Source organism: Pogona vitticeps, chromosome 5, assembly GCF_051106095.1.
Source record: "Pogona vitticeps strain Pit_001003342236 chromosome 5, PviZW2.1, whole genome shotgun sequence".
Classification (NCBI taxonomy): Eukaryota; Metazoa; Chordata; class Lepidosauria; order Squamata; family Agamidae; genus Pogona; species Pogona vitticeps.
Genome location: NC_135787.1, coordinates 67,931,104 through 67,945,227, shown reverse-complemented (window position 1 = coordinate 67,945,227; position 14,124 = coordinate 67,931,104). Strand labels below are relative to the sequence as shown.

At 44.1% G+C, this 14,124-nt stretch overlaps 1 protein-coding gene across 2 annotated transcripts in view; it reads right to left on the bottom strand.

The window, feature by feature from the left end:
* LOC110077007 (rho GTPase-activating protein 7) overlaps positions 1–14,124 on the bottom strand; it is a 148,278-nt gene that overhangs the window by 50,419 nt on the left and 83,735 nt on the right. Inside the window, exon 1 of one of the 2 annotated variants that reach the window (XM_020789640.3) lies at positions 4,384–12,880. The exons of the other annotated variant lie outside the window; for it this stretch is intronic. Coding sequence (XP_020645299.3) covers positions 4,384–4,438 — 55 coding nt within the window. The 5' untranslated portion in view covers positions 4,439–12,880. Of the gene's footprint in view, positions 1–4,383; positions 12,881–14,124 lie in introns of those variants that run through there. 2 annotated transcript variants of the gene reach the window in all.

Below are 14,124 nucleotides of genomic sequence, written 5' to 3'. Positions count from 1 at the left end.
ACCTTCCATTTGATCCAAACCCAAAGGCAACATGTAGACAAAGGTCAGCAAATTTTAAAAAAACAGGTGCCCAGAAGTCTCTGAGCTTAGATCTAATGCACAGTCCTGCTACAAATTTGGTGGTCAGCTAGATGCTAAATTAATAAAACTTTGAGCCACAGATATCCTTACACACACAAACAACATTTTCCAAGCTGCTTGACTATTATCTTCTGTCTAGTTCATTATAAATTGCATTGCATATGTAACCAGAGATTCCATATGCTCTCTACTAGGAATTCCTTGATCCACTGGAGACTCCCAACAGCTTGAGACAAAAAATGCATCTGTAACTGATGACTGATAAAGTTACTTTCACTCAAACAAAAAACCCTGGACTTTAAATAAAATGGGGGGTGGGGAACAATTATTGCAAGATAATGTGTAAGTCAAGACCTGAGGCATTCTGCTAACAGGCAAAACAGCCTGCCATATTGCCTGAAATTTCATCTTGAGGGAGAAGAGGCAGAATGTTAGCTAGACAAGGTCATTTATCTTGGGAATTCTTTGCCTGCCTGGGGCCATCACAGCCTAGTTCTGTTGCAATTTACAGACCACTTATTTCAGGCCATATCCATTTATTTACTCTGGAGTAAGAGACTACCGGTAACAACCTCACCCCAAATATACATATAATTAAGAGAGTCCTTTTCAAAAAGAGCAGCTCTGACAGCCCAAGAGGAGCTTAGAGACTCAAGACACCATTTTGTCAGGGATTAAGAGAGTTATAATCCAAAAACATCTAGAGGGGTAGAGATGTTGCCTTCCTTCCCATCCCTGTAAACTTACATCCATGAGACAGTGACTGAAATCCTCTTGCTTTGTATAGTGTGTAGCAACAGTAGTCCCACTGAATCAGTGGGAAATTGGTGAGTCAACTCCTCCATAAATCCCATGGATTCAAATGGATTTACTCCAGTTGTGACTTATTTTAGTATGTGAAATCACAAACAGAGTAGGATCATTTGAATCAATATAACTTGCAGAGTAGTTGACTCGCCAAATCCCCACTGATTCAATGAGACTACGCAAGCAACTCACTAACCTAAGCGACAAGATGCAAGTCAGTCACTCTAGCTGAGATCGACATGGGGCCGACATCTTAGACAATGTCTGAAAACGACTGAAGCTAAACTAAGAACAGATTACCTCACAGGTACAACATCTGTTTAGTCCCTTGCAAATCCAGTTAGATGAACCTCAGGGGCACAGGGCTGGGCAAAGACCTTTCGGCTCAGGACCTTGGGAGAACAGTGGATAATCAGTAGATAATGGTTTGGCCTCAACATTCAGCAAGAGCTTGAACCTATTCTTTTGGCTACAAATTTTTGACTTTCCTTTGCCAGTCAGGCCAGTAACTGGCTGCAAGTATGGTGGAACTTGAATTTTACTCTTCCAAGTTGTGACATGAAGTATATAAAAAGGGCTTCACAGGGACAGGGTCCTATCTAGGCCAAAAATTCCTTCCCACTCTACAAAAATAAATGCTTTTGGAAAGCTCAACAAGGTTCCTGTATTCCCCAGTTCAACTGCCTCCACATTGGAGCTAATGTAATGCAGCTTCATACACTCAACTCTACCCTTTGTCAATAAGGATGAACAATAAGGATGTTGTGCATTAATTTATATACTGCCTTTCTTCCAGAATGGAAGCTAAGATAGCCAAAGGTAAAGGTTCTCCTTGACATTGAGTCCAGTCGTGTTCGACTCTAGGGAGCGGTGCTCATCCCCGTTTCCAAGCCACAGAGCCAGCATTTTGTCAGAAGACAATCTTCCGTGGTCACGTGGCCAGTGCGACTTAGACACGGAACGCTGTTACCTTCCCACCGAGGTGGTCCCTATTTATCTACTTGCATTTGCATGCTTTCGAACTGCTAGGTTGGTGGGAAAGATAGCCAAACCAGGGAAGAAAAGTAACCCCCCCCCATGTTCAGTGGGCATTATTTGTTTGTTCTGTGCTGTCAGGTCACATCTGACTTCAAGTAACATCCAACTTACCATAGTCTTAATAGAAGTGTCAAGGCATGGGAGATATTTAAGAAGTAGTTTTACCAGTGCCACTCCCCTCCATGAGTTTCCATGGCCAAGTGAGGATTTGAACCCAGGTCCTAATCTATTACTCTATCCACTACACCATACTCTCTCAATGGGTTATTACCAAAGAAGTATACTTATTTATTTATTTTATTTATATCCCGCCTATCTAGTAAGTCACGACCACTCTAGGCAGAGGATAACAGTTTTTGCTTACATATCAACAATGTCTTCTTGCCCAAAGACATTCAAGTATCTAGTGCATTTTAATAGCAAAATTATGAGGCTGATTGTGCCAGGATTGACTCCATGACAACTGCAGTATCAAGATTCCCTCCCCTCCAGAATCTCCCCCACCCTCCTCAAAAAAGAGCAATAGGCACATGGTTAGATATTTAACCTCAATGCCTTACACCTAATTTGCTGCTCTTTAGGCACAGTCTTCATTAGCTTAATAGAAACATTTTGTTCACAATGATGCTGAAAGTATGTCACTGGAAAGTTTTGTGAAAAGAGAGAGAGAAGGCGGGGTGGTACCCAAAGTAGCCAGACAGCAAAAAGGAATTTGTTCGCTGTTTGTGCTAGAAATACAAGGCATTGTTTACAACTGGCAGGGGGTGTTACTCCTTGGAAGGGATCAAAGGCTCCCAGGATGACATCATAAGCTCGGGCACCATTGCTCAGGGGGAAGTATCTGGCTCCCAGGAGCCATCAGACTAATTATTGAAAAACTTCAAAAGGGGATTGTAGGCTTCCTTCTCTTTGGCACTTAAAAAAAAATTTCACACGAGGGCACACTTTTTAACCCTTTCATCTGCCACTCCCTTTAAACCCAGGTCCACAGTACCATGTTGCTCATGAAATGATGAACAGCATCTCCAAACGCATTTTGATTTGAAATGGGGGAGTGGGGGAGGGAGAGGAACCCGCTAATCTTAAACACATTTCCAGGAAAAGCTGCCACATGTTTCCAAGCAGCCAAGGACTTCTTCTTTTCCTGTTTCCTTAAGAGCTTTACCAAGTGCAGTCCAAAAGACACTTCAGAATAATTCTCCCCGAATACAATGGGGCTTATTCCCAAGGAAATGTGCAAAGGGTTTAAAAATGCCTTCATTCTTCTTATCACGCCGCAAACTTAACTAAACCGAGTAAGAAAAACCTGCAATTGCTTATGACATTTGCATTCAGTGTGACGATGGGAAAGGCCGTTTTCTCAGTGGATGGATAGACAGACCGTACGCCCTCAAAACTACCATGTCCCTTCCGATCAGGACGAAGTCCACGTGAAACTACGGTGACTACAAAAAGCGCGGATCGCTTTGCGAGTCAAGAGTTTTGTTTTGTTTTTTCAAAGGAGAAAAAGATATAAACATTTCAAATGAATAAATGAATGAATAAATAAGCAAGCAAGCAAGCATCCGCAGCATTTGACGGCAAGGCCAGATGCTGGAGGAAGAGGATACAAAACACACACGCTTTCTGTCAGTAAAGCTGGAGGCCATCAGCGTGAAACAAACCAGATCGTCCGCAGGGGCAAATACCCAGCATTTCTGGAGGGGAAGACGATTCCCCGCAAGGAGTCCGCCTACGTGCAAAGATAAAGGTCCTCTCTGCCTTTTCAACTCCTCAGGGAAACCCGCTCCCCCAACCCCTACCCCCCCCCACCGCCCGACACAACCCGCGCGGGACACTCGACTCGCCGGCTGTCCCTCAAGCCGCGCTCGGGCGAAGTCGCTCGCACGCCACCGCCTCCAAAGCAAGCCCGTCGGCTCCCCGTCCGGGCCCGGGCCCCCCTCTTCGCCGAGGCACCGTTTCAGGCAACCTTTGTTGTTAACGCGCCCTCAAGTCGCCCTCGGCTTACTTACGGCGACCCTACGAACGAGCGGCTTCCAGAATGCCCGGCCCTCCTCAACCGGGCAGCCTGACGCGGGGAACCAAAGCCCCGCCGGGCGCAGAGCGCAAGCCACCCGCTTCTCTTTCGGGCAAAGCCACCGGAGGGGCTGGAGACCACCCACGCCCCACCGTTTCAGGCTGCTGCTGGTCTGTCCTGAAGGGCCGGCCAGCCGCCCTCCCCCCCCCCGCTGTTCGCCAGACTCAGGCCGCATTGAGTGAGGTAACCTCTGAGCATGGGCAGAGGAGCCGAGCCTCTCCCCACCTCTGGCACTCAGGACAGCCGCGAGGATCCCTCGTCGGCGTCTCATCCCCTCCAGAAGAACCCCCGCCAGCGTTTCAAGGGGGCGACTGAGAGACACGGGCCGCCCTCCGCTGGATCCCTCTTTCTGTCCGCGCGCGAGCGCGGCTCGAACTTACGCGTGAGAATCATGATGGCTCGCTGCTCTTTGCACATGGGCGCCGCCAGCTGCATGCAAGGGGCCGGCCTCCGTCCCAGGATCGCTCCTCGGGGCAGCGCCTCAGCTCATCGCTGCCTCTCCACTGCCGCCCCCTCCTCCTCCTCGCCCGCGCCTCTCTGAGCGGAGAGCCCTTCAGACGCCGAAGCAGCACCAGAGGCTGCGGTTGCTGCGTCTCCTGGCCGGCCGCGGCATCGCCCCACCTCCCTCCCTCCCTAGGTTCCTTCCCGTCGTGGAAGCTCCGCAGCCTCCCGTCCCGCCCCCGCCCGTGCAGAGGGGAAGACGCCGGGCGCCGCGCTTTGGGGCGGGAAAGGGGGGGGAAAGGCAAAGGTCTCCCCCCGGACAGCACGTTCGCTCTATAATAAACCCGAGCCGCGCCGCGGCCGCCCGAGGAGGAAGCCCCGCCCACCCGTTGGGCTCTCTTTTCCCCCCATGTTACTCGTCCCTCCCTGGTTCTCCCCCCCCCCCCGACGAACAGAGGAAATGGCCTCCAGCCTGAGTACGACCCCCCCCCCCCCCGAGCCAGCTAGTCTGGTATGGGCTTATTTATCTGGTTGGCGCTGGGCCTGCCACGCTTTTGTGGGCCAAATGATGGTCTTTATGACCCGCTTTCCATAAAGCAAGGTTACCACTTTCTACTCTTAACGACCACATTCGCTCCCTTTCCAGGACGCTTGCTCTTGATGAGTAGGGCTTAAAGGGGTGTGTGTGAAATTGGTCCACTCAGAAGGCATGGAACCGTCTGAGAGGGCCACTCAGCTGACAAAGCTGAGATAGAGTGCTCCACTTCCGTGGGTTCTGAGCAAGTGGGGTACTCCATCTTACAAAGGGCAGGGTGAGGCTCCTTCTCCCTCCCCACCTCCACCCAGGCCACAAAGTGCCTAAGGCTTCACCAGCATGATGGGCAGTATGGGGCTGATGAAGCAGAGGACCCGCTTTGTTCTGGTTTGGAAAACATGGACCAAGTGTTCTGCTTTGCCAGCCCCAAACAGCCAGTCAGGCTGGGAAACAGCTACTTCTTCACTGCTTCCATTATTGTTTGGGGATGGGGCGGGATCACAGGGATAAGAGTTTTAAACCTTCCTGATCCTCCACAGTCCCTGTTGTTCAGAAAACACCTTGAACTGGTAGCTCCTGATGCGCAAGCTTTTCTTCTCACCTTTGCCATCATGAAAGAGGTGCAGGAGGGAGAAGAACATCTTGGGTGAAGAGCCTTGGGTATTGATTCAGACTCCACACAGCATCATTTGCCACATCCAGAGTCTTAATGGGCCATTGTCTCCAGCAGAAAGAAGAAGAGGAGGAGGAAGTCCTGAAGGCATCCATAGTATGACCTAAGCATTTTTACTTGAAGTAAGCCTCACTGAGTTCGACTGAACTTTTTCTCAAGTGACTGTGAATAGGAAGTAAGCCCCTTTGAAAGCAGCCTGACTTACTTCTGGGTAATTGTGCATACTACTAGGAAGCAAGGATTAATTTTCTCTCACTTTGATCCAGTGTTTTTGACTGAGAAGCAATCCTCAGTAGGTTAACATACACCCAAATTACATGGTGCTGTTGTCTTTATTTTGACTTAAAGCAAAATGTCTAATACTTGCTAACTATGGAACTCATCAGGAAGTTCATGTTTAAAATTTGTTTTTCAAATTTATAATGGGACTGTTAGTCCCTAAACAATCCCACAAAACCACTGCCACTCCTATGGAACTAACAACCTTTCTAGTCCTCAAGATATACTACAAGACTCAGTGTTGATTTTGTTGCAGAAGACTTAACATAGTTACTTCTCTAGAGGTATGTTTTGGTTATGAGGTTGGTTGACAACATACTTTTCAATGTACAGAATGCTTTGTATTCCCTTTCTCTGCAGTCACCAGAGGATTTGCATGTACTTACGATCTGCGGAAATCAAATTATGTTCTCTGCAGCCAAAGATGGAGAAGCTCTAGACAGTCAGCAAAAACAAGACCTGGAGCCGATTGTGGCTCTGATCATCAGCTTCTTATAGCAAAACTCAAGCTTACACTGAAGAAAGTAGGAAAAACCACTGGCCCAGTTAGGTATAATCTAAACCAAATCCCTTATGAATACACAGTGGAAGTGAAGAACAGATTTAAAGAACTAGATTTGGTGGACAGAGTGCCTGAAGAACTATGGATGGAGGCTCGTAACATTGTACAGGAAGCAGCAACAAAAACCATCCCAAAGAAAAAAATGCAAGAAAGCAAAGTGGTTGTCCAGCGAGGCCTTACAAATAGCAGAGAAGAGAACCAAAATGCAAGGGAGATAGGGAAAGCTACAGAAAATTGAATGCAGACTTCCAAAGAATAGCAAGGAGAGACAAGAGGGCCTTCTTAAATGAACAATGCAAAGAAACAGAGGAAAATAATAGAAAAGAAAAAACCAGAGATCTGTTCAAGAAAATTGGAAATATTAAAGGAACATTTTGTGCAAAGATGGACATGAGAAAGGACAAAAATGGGAGGGACCTAACAGAAGCAGAAGACATCAAGAAGAGATGGCAATAATACACAAAGGAATTATACCAGAAAGATCTGGATGTCCCGGACAAGCCATATATTGTAGTTGCTGACCTTGAGCCAGACTTCCTGGAGAGTGAAGTCAAGTGGGTCTTAGAAAACCTGGCTAACAACAAGGCCAGTGGAGGTGATGGCATTCCAGTTGAAGTATTTAAAACCTTGAAAGATGACGCTGTTAAGGTGTTACACTCAATATGCCAGCAAGTTTGGAAAACTCAACAGTGGCCAGAGGACTGGAAAAGATCAGTCTACATCCCAATCCCAAAGAAGGCCAGTGCCAACGAAATCTCCAACTAACGTACAGTTGCACTCATTTCACATGCTAGCAAGGTTATGCTCAAAATCCTACAAGGTAGGTTTCATCAGTATGTGGACTGAGGACTCCCAAAAGTAAAAGTTCGATTTTGAAGGGGCAGAGGAACTAAAGACCAAATTGCTAACATGCACTGGATTATGGAAAAAGCCAGAGAGTTCCAGAAAAACATCTACTTCTGCTTCTTTGACTACACAAAAGCCTTTGACTATGTGGACCACAGCAAACTATCGTCAGTTCTTAAAGAAATGGGAGTGCCTGACCTCCTTATCTATCTCCTGAGAAAACTATATGTGGGATAGGAAGCAACAGTTAGAACTGGATATGGAAGAACAGATTGGTTCAAAATTGGGAAAGGAGTACAATAAGGCTGTATATTGTCCCCTTGCTTATTTATATGCAGAATACATCATGCGAAAGGCTGAACTGGAGGAATCCCAAACGGGAATTAAGATTGCCGGAAGAAACATCAACAACCTCAGATATGCAGATTATACCACTCTGATGGCAGAAAGGGAGAAGGAATTAAAGAACCTCTTATTGGAGGTGAAAGAGGAGAGAACAAAAACTGGTCTGAAGCTCAACATTAAAAACAAAAACAAACACTAAGATCATGGCCATGGGTCCCATCACCTCCTGGCAAACAGAAGGGGAAGATATGGAGGCAGTGACAGATTTTACGTTCTTGGGCTCCATATAACTGCAGATGGTGACAGCAGCCACAAAATTAAAAGATGCCTGCTTCTTGGGAGGAAAACAATGAAAAACCTAGACAGCACCTTAAAAAGCAGAGACATCACCTTGCCAACAAAGCTCCATATAGTCAAAGCTATGTTTTTTCCAGTACCGATGTATGGAACTGAGAGCTGGACCATAAAGAAGGCTGACTGCCAAAGAATTGATGCTTTTGAACTGTGGTGCTGGAGGAGACTCTTGAGAGTCCCCTGGACTGCAAAGAGAACAAACCTATCCATTCTGGAGGAAATCAACCCCAAGTGCTCACTGGAAGGACAGATCCTGAAGCTGAGGTTCCAATACTTTGGCCATCTCATGAGAAGAAAAGACTCCCTGGAAAAGACCCTGATGTTAGGAAAGTGTGAAGGCAGGATGAGAAGGGGACGACAGAGGATGAGATTGATGGACAGTGTCATCGAAGCTACCAACATGAATTTGACCCAACTCCGGGAGGCAGTGGAAGACAGGAGGGCTTGGCGTGCTCTGGTCCACGGGGTCACAAAGAGTCGGACACAACTAAATGACTAAACAACCAAAATGAAATAACCCTTCCTGCAGTTTCACTTACATGGACCAGTGGTCAGATTCAGGAGCAAATTTCTTTGTATTTAGCGACTAAACAACAAAAATGATTTGCTGGATCAAACTAGCTTCCCAGTAGCGAATTATCTGTGCAGTTTCATGTTAAATATAAAAAAATTCTTAGTGGGTTGTGTAACTTTTTCATTATGAAATGGAAAGAGTGTGGGTACTAAAAAAACCCCATAACCTGAGATTGTATGACCATGCCTTACTACCAAAATTAAGACTATGGGACCATGCCAACAGATACCTACAACAGGAAAAAAAAACTAAGCTGGATTTACTCACCCTTACAGCTCACTAAGTTAAAAATAGCCATGTGCTATTTGAACAAAAGCAAGACTCTTCTTGTCCTCCAGAATGATGTAAATAAGGAAACCCAATGCCCATACACAGGCTAGTAAATTTCATATTCTGTTTCCAGTACAATAGCCCAGCATTTAGAAATTTGTTTCCCCTTGCAAACTAATTCCCTTGTAAGTCAGGTCCCATTTTAAAACTGATGCCATCTAGTGGGAAGGCTCAGGAAGGCTCATGACTCTCTCTCTCTCTCTCTCTCTCTCTCTCTCTCTCTCTCTCTCTCTCTCTCTCTCTCTCTCTCTCTCTCTCTCTCTCTGTGTGTGTGTGTGTGTGTGTGTGTGTGTGTGTGTGTGTCTACTCTGATCTCTGATTTTTAGTCCAACCTTGGAAGCAACTGTCCAAGGTACTGAGACTATTTTGGGAAGAGGGTTTAGAACCTCAAATAGCTCCTGAAAATTTGGGCTAAAACCTAGAGCGCATTTACTGCCCCTGTCAAATTAGTCACCAGCCTCTGCTGGTAGGAACCTTTCAGTTCTAGAGCATGAGTGCATAGCAGTATGTGTAAGAGGGGAGAGAGGTTACCTCTTACATAAATCTAAAATGCTACATTCAATAAAATGCATTTTTGATGAGCTGAATACATTTTTCTTTTTGAATGTTTCTGTCAGTCATTATTTTGCCATTAAAAACTGCGGGGGTTTGGGGAGCCATTTAAATTAATTTGCATACCTCTCCAAGTATGTGGCTTGTTTCTACCAGCTGGCTGTCTTTGCCCATACTCAATAGTTTTAATATTGCTGGCAACTACAGCAACAGAACTAACACATATCTCCCTATTGATTTTTGAAGTTAAAGATTTGAAAAAAATCATCTAGCAATGCCAGACAAAGCATAGCTTTATATTGTAGGAGCTGTGAGGAATAAGAGCCCACTTTGCATAGATCTATCTTAAAATGATGTATGGCCTTAGAGGAGCAAGATCATTTCAAAAACTCACACCTGCATTTTTGTAGCATGTCTCATTTCATTATGCAGCAGCATGTTGTACCTGCAGCCCCACCTGCTTTTTGGGTCAATCTAAGCCAACCACTCCTACGCTGACAAAACTGTCTAAATTGCCTATGGGTTCCTTGCTATGCAGATCCACTTCTGAGTCATACTGGAATTTCTGCAGTGGAGCTGTTGGGGGCCTGAATGTGATTCATAAGACTGACTCTTTGTTTATTTATTTATTTAGCAGCACATTTTAGCACAACTCATTTTTAGAGACTTCTCAGTGCTAATCTGAGAAGTCAAGAGCAATAGTCAAGAAGTCAAGAAGTCAAGAGCTAATCTGAGAAGTCAAGGCTTAACCTTCCCCCGATCCAGCTGGAGAAAGTGAACCTGATGCATTCTGAAATTGTTATTTACTCATAAGGGTTGCAAGATCATGATTTGTTTAAACAGAGAAACTCACAGGTGTCATTATCCCCAAGATTTGCATCAGTTGTCCAACTGCTGAATTTGTGGCACTAATCATGGCTTTGTTTACATCGCAGATCTCAGGTTCTCTAGCAGCAGTTAATGCTAGTGGTAGGTAAGCAGCACTTGATTTAATGTAGAACTCGCCTGATGTTTCTAACTTTCCTGAGCAAAGGCCAAGACAAAGTTTGCCTCTTTCTCAAGGATTCTTCCCTGGTTTGTCATGTTGGCAACAAGTATGTGCTGGTTGCGCCCTACACATGCATGTTATCACAATGTACCCTGGCCAGGTGCACTGAATGCAGATGCCATCTTTTCATAATCTTTTGTTGGCAGCTGCCCAGCCCCAAGAGCAGAGACATGTGAGTGCAACCAGTTTTCATTCAGTCCAAGGATGGGTTCAGGTGAGCAGAACAGAACAAAATAGATGAACCATGCTTGTGTCAGTTCCAGGTAATTATGGCAAGCTGGACAAGAATTTTGGACAAAGAGGAGTAGCATCATAAAACTGAGCATCGGGAGTCTGTCAAATTAACATATCAAGGTGGGGAATCACGAACCTCGTAGCAATGAGTGCCTGGCAATCATAATTGGGAATCTTTCCAAATCTAGGACCAATCCTGTGAGAGAGTCTGCAAATCTGAGACTCACTTTCATTTCTATGCCATTTTGATCCCTGTCTTCTCCCCTCCACCAGTTCTCCTTTTCTTCATTAACAGTATGGCTCTGTGCACACTTACTTGAAAATAAGCTCCACTAAATTCAATGGGACATAATTCTGTTGCTGGTATTATCAGCCTGCACCTGCCAATTGAGGAGTTTTCCTACTACACTAGGGTAAGTTTCATTCTGCTGTGAGAGCTGTCCATTCTGATTCTTTTTCCATTTCCTCCTCCACCCAGCTTTCCTTTTGTCTCATGCCTTTTTCTGTTTATAAACCCAAGGGCAAGGACTCTCTAGTCTTGTTTGCTAGATATATAAATTGCTTTGAGAAATCCCCATGTTTTGGAGTGGGATTGATTTTATCAGAGCCACGCTAAATATAGAACAATGCACTTAGTGGTCCTTTAAATATCAGTAATAACTTATCATTCTCAGATAAATAATCAAAGCAAGATTGATCAGGACTTCTGATTTCATTTCCTCTCAAGCCCCATCCTCCATCTCTTTTAATTGTTCAGTCCCTTCATCTGTCAACTCTGTAACGAATGCCCACTGTCCAGTCTTACCTCAGGAAAGAAGTCATGTCATGCTGAAATCTATTATCATCACAGCCAGTCGAACAAGTTGTTTGCTTCCCTTTTTCCTTCATAACAACAAAAATACTGGTTCGTTAGAGATCTGCAGCAAGTGGTTCTGCCTCCAAGTGGGTAGGTGAATGTACGTGCATAAAACCTGTTGAACCCAAACTCCATGAGATCCAGGATTTAATAAAAACCTGTTATCCTGGATTTCACCACAAAGTCTCAGTTGACATGAAACATTTTGTTTTGTTTAAAATCTGTAATGCTGCTTGATCTGCCTGAATGACCTGAAAGAGAAAATGGCCAATTCCAGCGTTACTGCTTAATATACACTAAATACGCTGAACTCCTGCTTTGCAGAATCACCTGCATAAAGGCTGACAGGGCTAGGATCCCTTTCTCCATTCAAATTTCCTTTACATGATTAATTCATGTAGTCTAAACTCCATGTGCCACATTCAGGTGGCAAATCGGAGCTACCAAATGTCTGATGTGTAGGACCTTGTGATCCATGTGGGATGTATGTGTGTCTGCATCTGAGCCTATAATTCTGGGGTAAGATGGCACTCCCCTGTCATGAGTCACTTATGTATCCAATGGCTGGTAAATAAATCTGAACTGAAATGTCAAGCTGAGGGCACAGAACTCACATTTTGGTTTTGTTTGGTTATAAATTTTTATAATGAGCATCTTGAAGTTTTTTTTTTAAATCAGATTCACACTCTCCAACCCCTCTCTCTCCTTCACAACCTTCTCACTCACATCTATTCTCCATGTGTATTGTTAGTAGGGAGACAGGTGTCACTGTCACAAGCACAATACTGTACAAGGAAAAAAATGACACATGAAGCAAGCCCCAGTTCTGATCTGTTCGTTAATCAGCCTTGGAGGCAAAAAATGTCAGTCATTTCTATTCAAAGGAATGGACTACCCAAGTACTAATTTGGAGGCTTAGCTTAAATCCTTAGCAGCATCACCAAATCACTCCAGATGGACAAGCGAGGGGGTGGAGGAGCAGCCGATCATTCAACCACAAGCTCAATTTCCAGTGCATCATACTCTGGAAACAACATTTTCCTTTCCATCATCTGCAGCAGGACTGGGAACACTTCAAAGCTGCAGTATCACCCTCCCTTTTTTTTACTGGCACCCCGAAGTCCTCTAACTGGTGCCAGACAGAAAAGACATGCATTCTTCAAATTAAAAAGTGTCTAGCTCAGGAATTAGTTGTGAGCACTAAGCTCTACTACATAAAAAAAACCCTGCTTGCACCCAGCTTTCGTTCATTTATTTATTTATTTATTTATTTTATTTATATCCCGCCTATCTGGTCGTGTGAGGACCACTCTAGGCGGCTAACAACATAAGAATAAAACAATAAAATACATATAACCATATTACTTAACAAAAAGAAAAAGAAAAAAAAGAAAAAAATTATTAAACAAGATAGGAGAGCTATAGGGTAGGAAAAAATCGTCAGGAATTATCTGTTGGGAAGGCCTGCCTAAACATCCAAGTTTTTAATTGTTTCTTTAAACTTTGATGCATTTATTGTCAAAACAGTTGATATTTTCAGAAATCTTTGATGGTTGTTTCAGATCACCCAAACATCTGTCAGGAAACGTGGCTGATCTCCTGCCATTACCTGGTTCACAACAGCTTGTACATAAAGGGCAAGCCCATTGTCAGTAACTCAGAGTAAAGATTGTGCCATCACTGCTATAAGCTAAAAGCTAGTATAAAGAGCAAAGGATATCTCTCAGTACTTGTGCCATATTCCTCAGTGTTCCTTTCAACACCCTATATGATATTAGTACTAGTTGTATTTTTTTTAAAAAAGAAAAATTCAAAACTAAGAGATTAATAATATATTATTTTAAAAAGTACTAATCATAAGTAGATCTGATCTTTTGACATAGATTTATAGAATGTTTTGTTTGGCTGGCATGGCTTGTGTGGGGTTTGGGGGTTTTTTTGGTAATATTTCCAGCTGCATTATGTTGGTTTGTTTTGGGCTTTTGTGATCTTTATCAGTCCTGGAGGGCAATTTCTGGGTATGTCCAGATGACATAGTTGCTGAAGCACAGAGTGAGGTGTAGTGTGTGAACGAACCCTGCTCCTTTTGCTCACACTGGTAAGGACTGCAATTCCACTGCAATTTGTACATTGTATTTTTAATTCCCCCCCTCTTAGTTAGCAGCAGTCTAAAGATATAGTGTTAAAACTGATACAGCACTAATTCAGATGCTTTCCATGTCTTATCAGTTCAACACTGTTTCGTTTGCTAAATACTTAAAAAAGAAAAGAAGGGATAAGAAAGCCAGAAAGAGATGGGTAAGAGGATGATGTAAGCAGGGAACGGTAAGTGAAAATGGAGGCTGTGTGATATGAAAAAACTTGAAACACATCTTCCTGAAATAATTAAATATTTCTCTAAAAGGCAACAATAATTTATATGTCAGGGTGCATTGATAACTTAGAGGACAACCCAGGATAAACTTCTGTCTCATTGTGCTCTTAGTGAATAT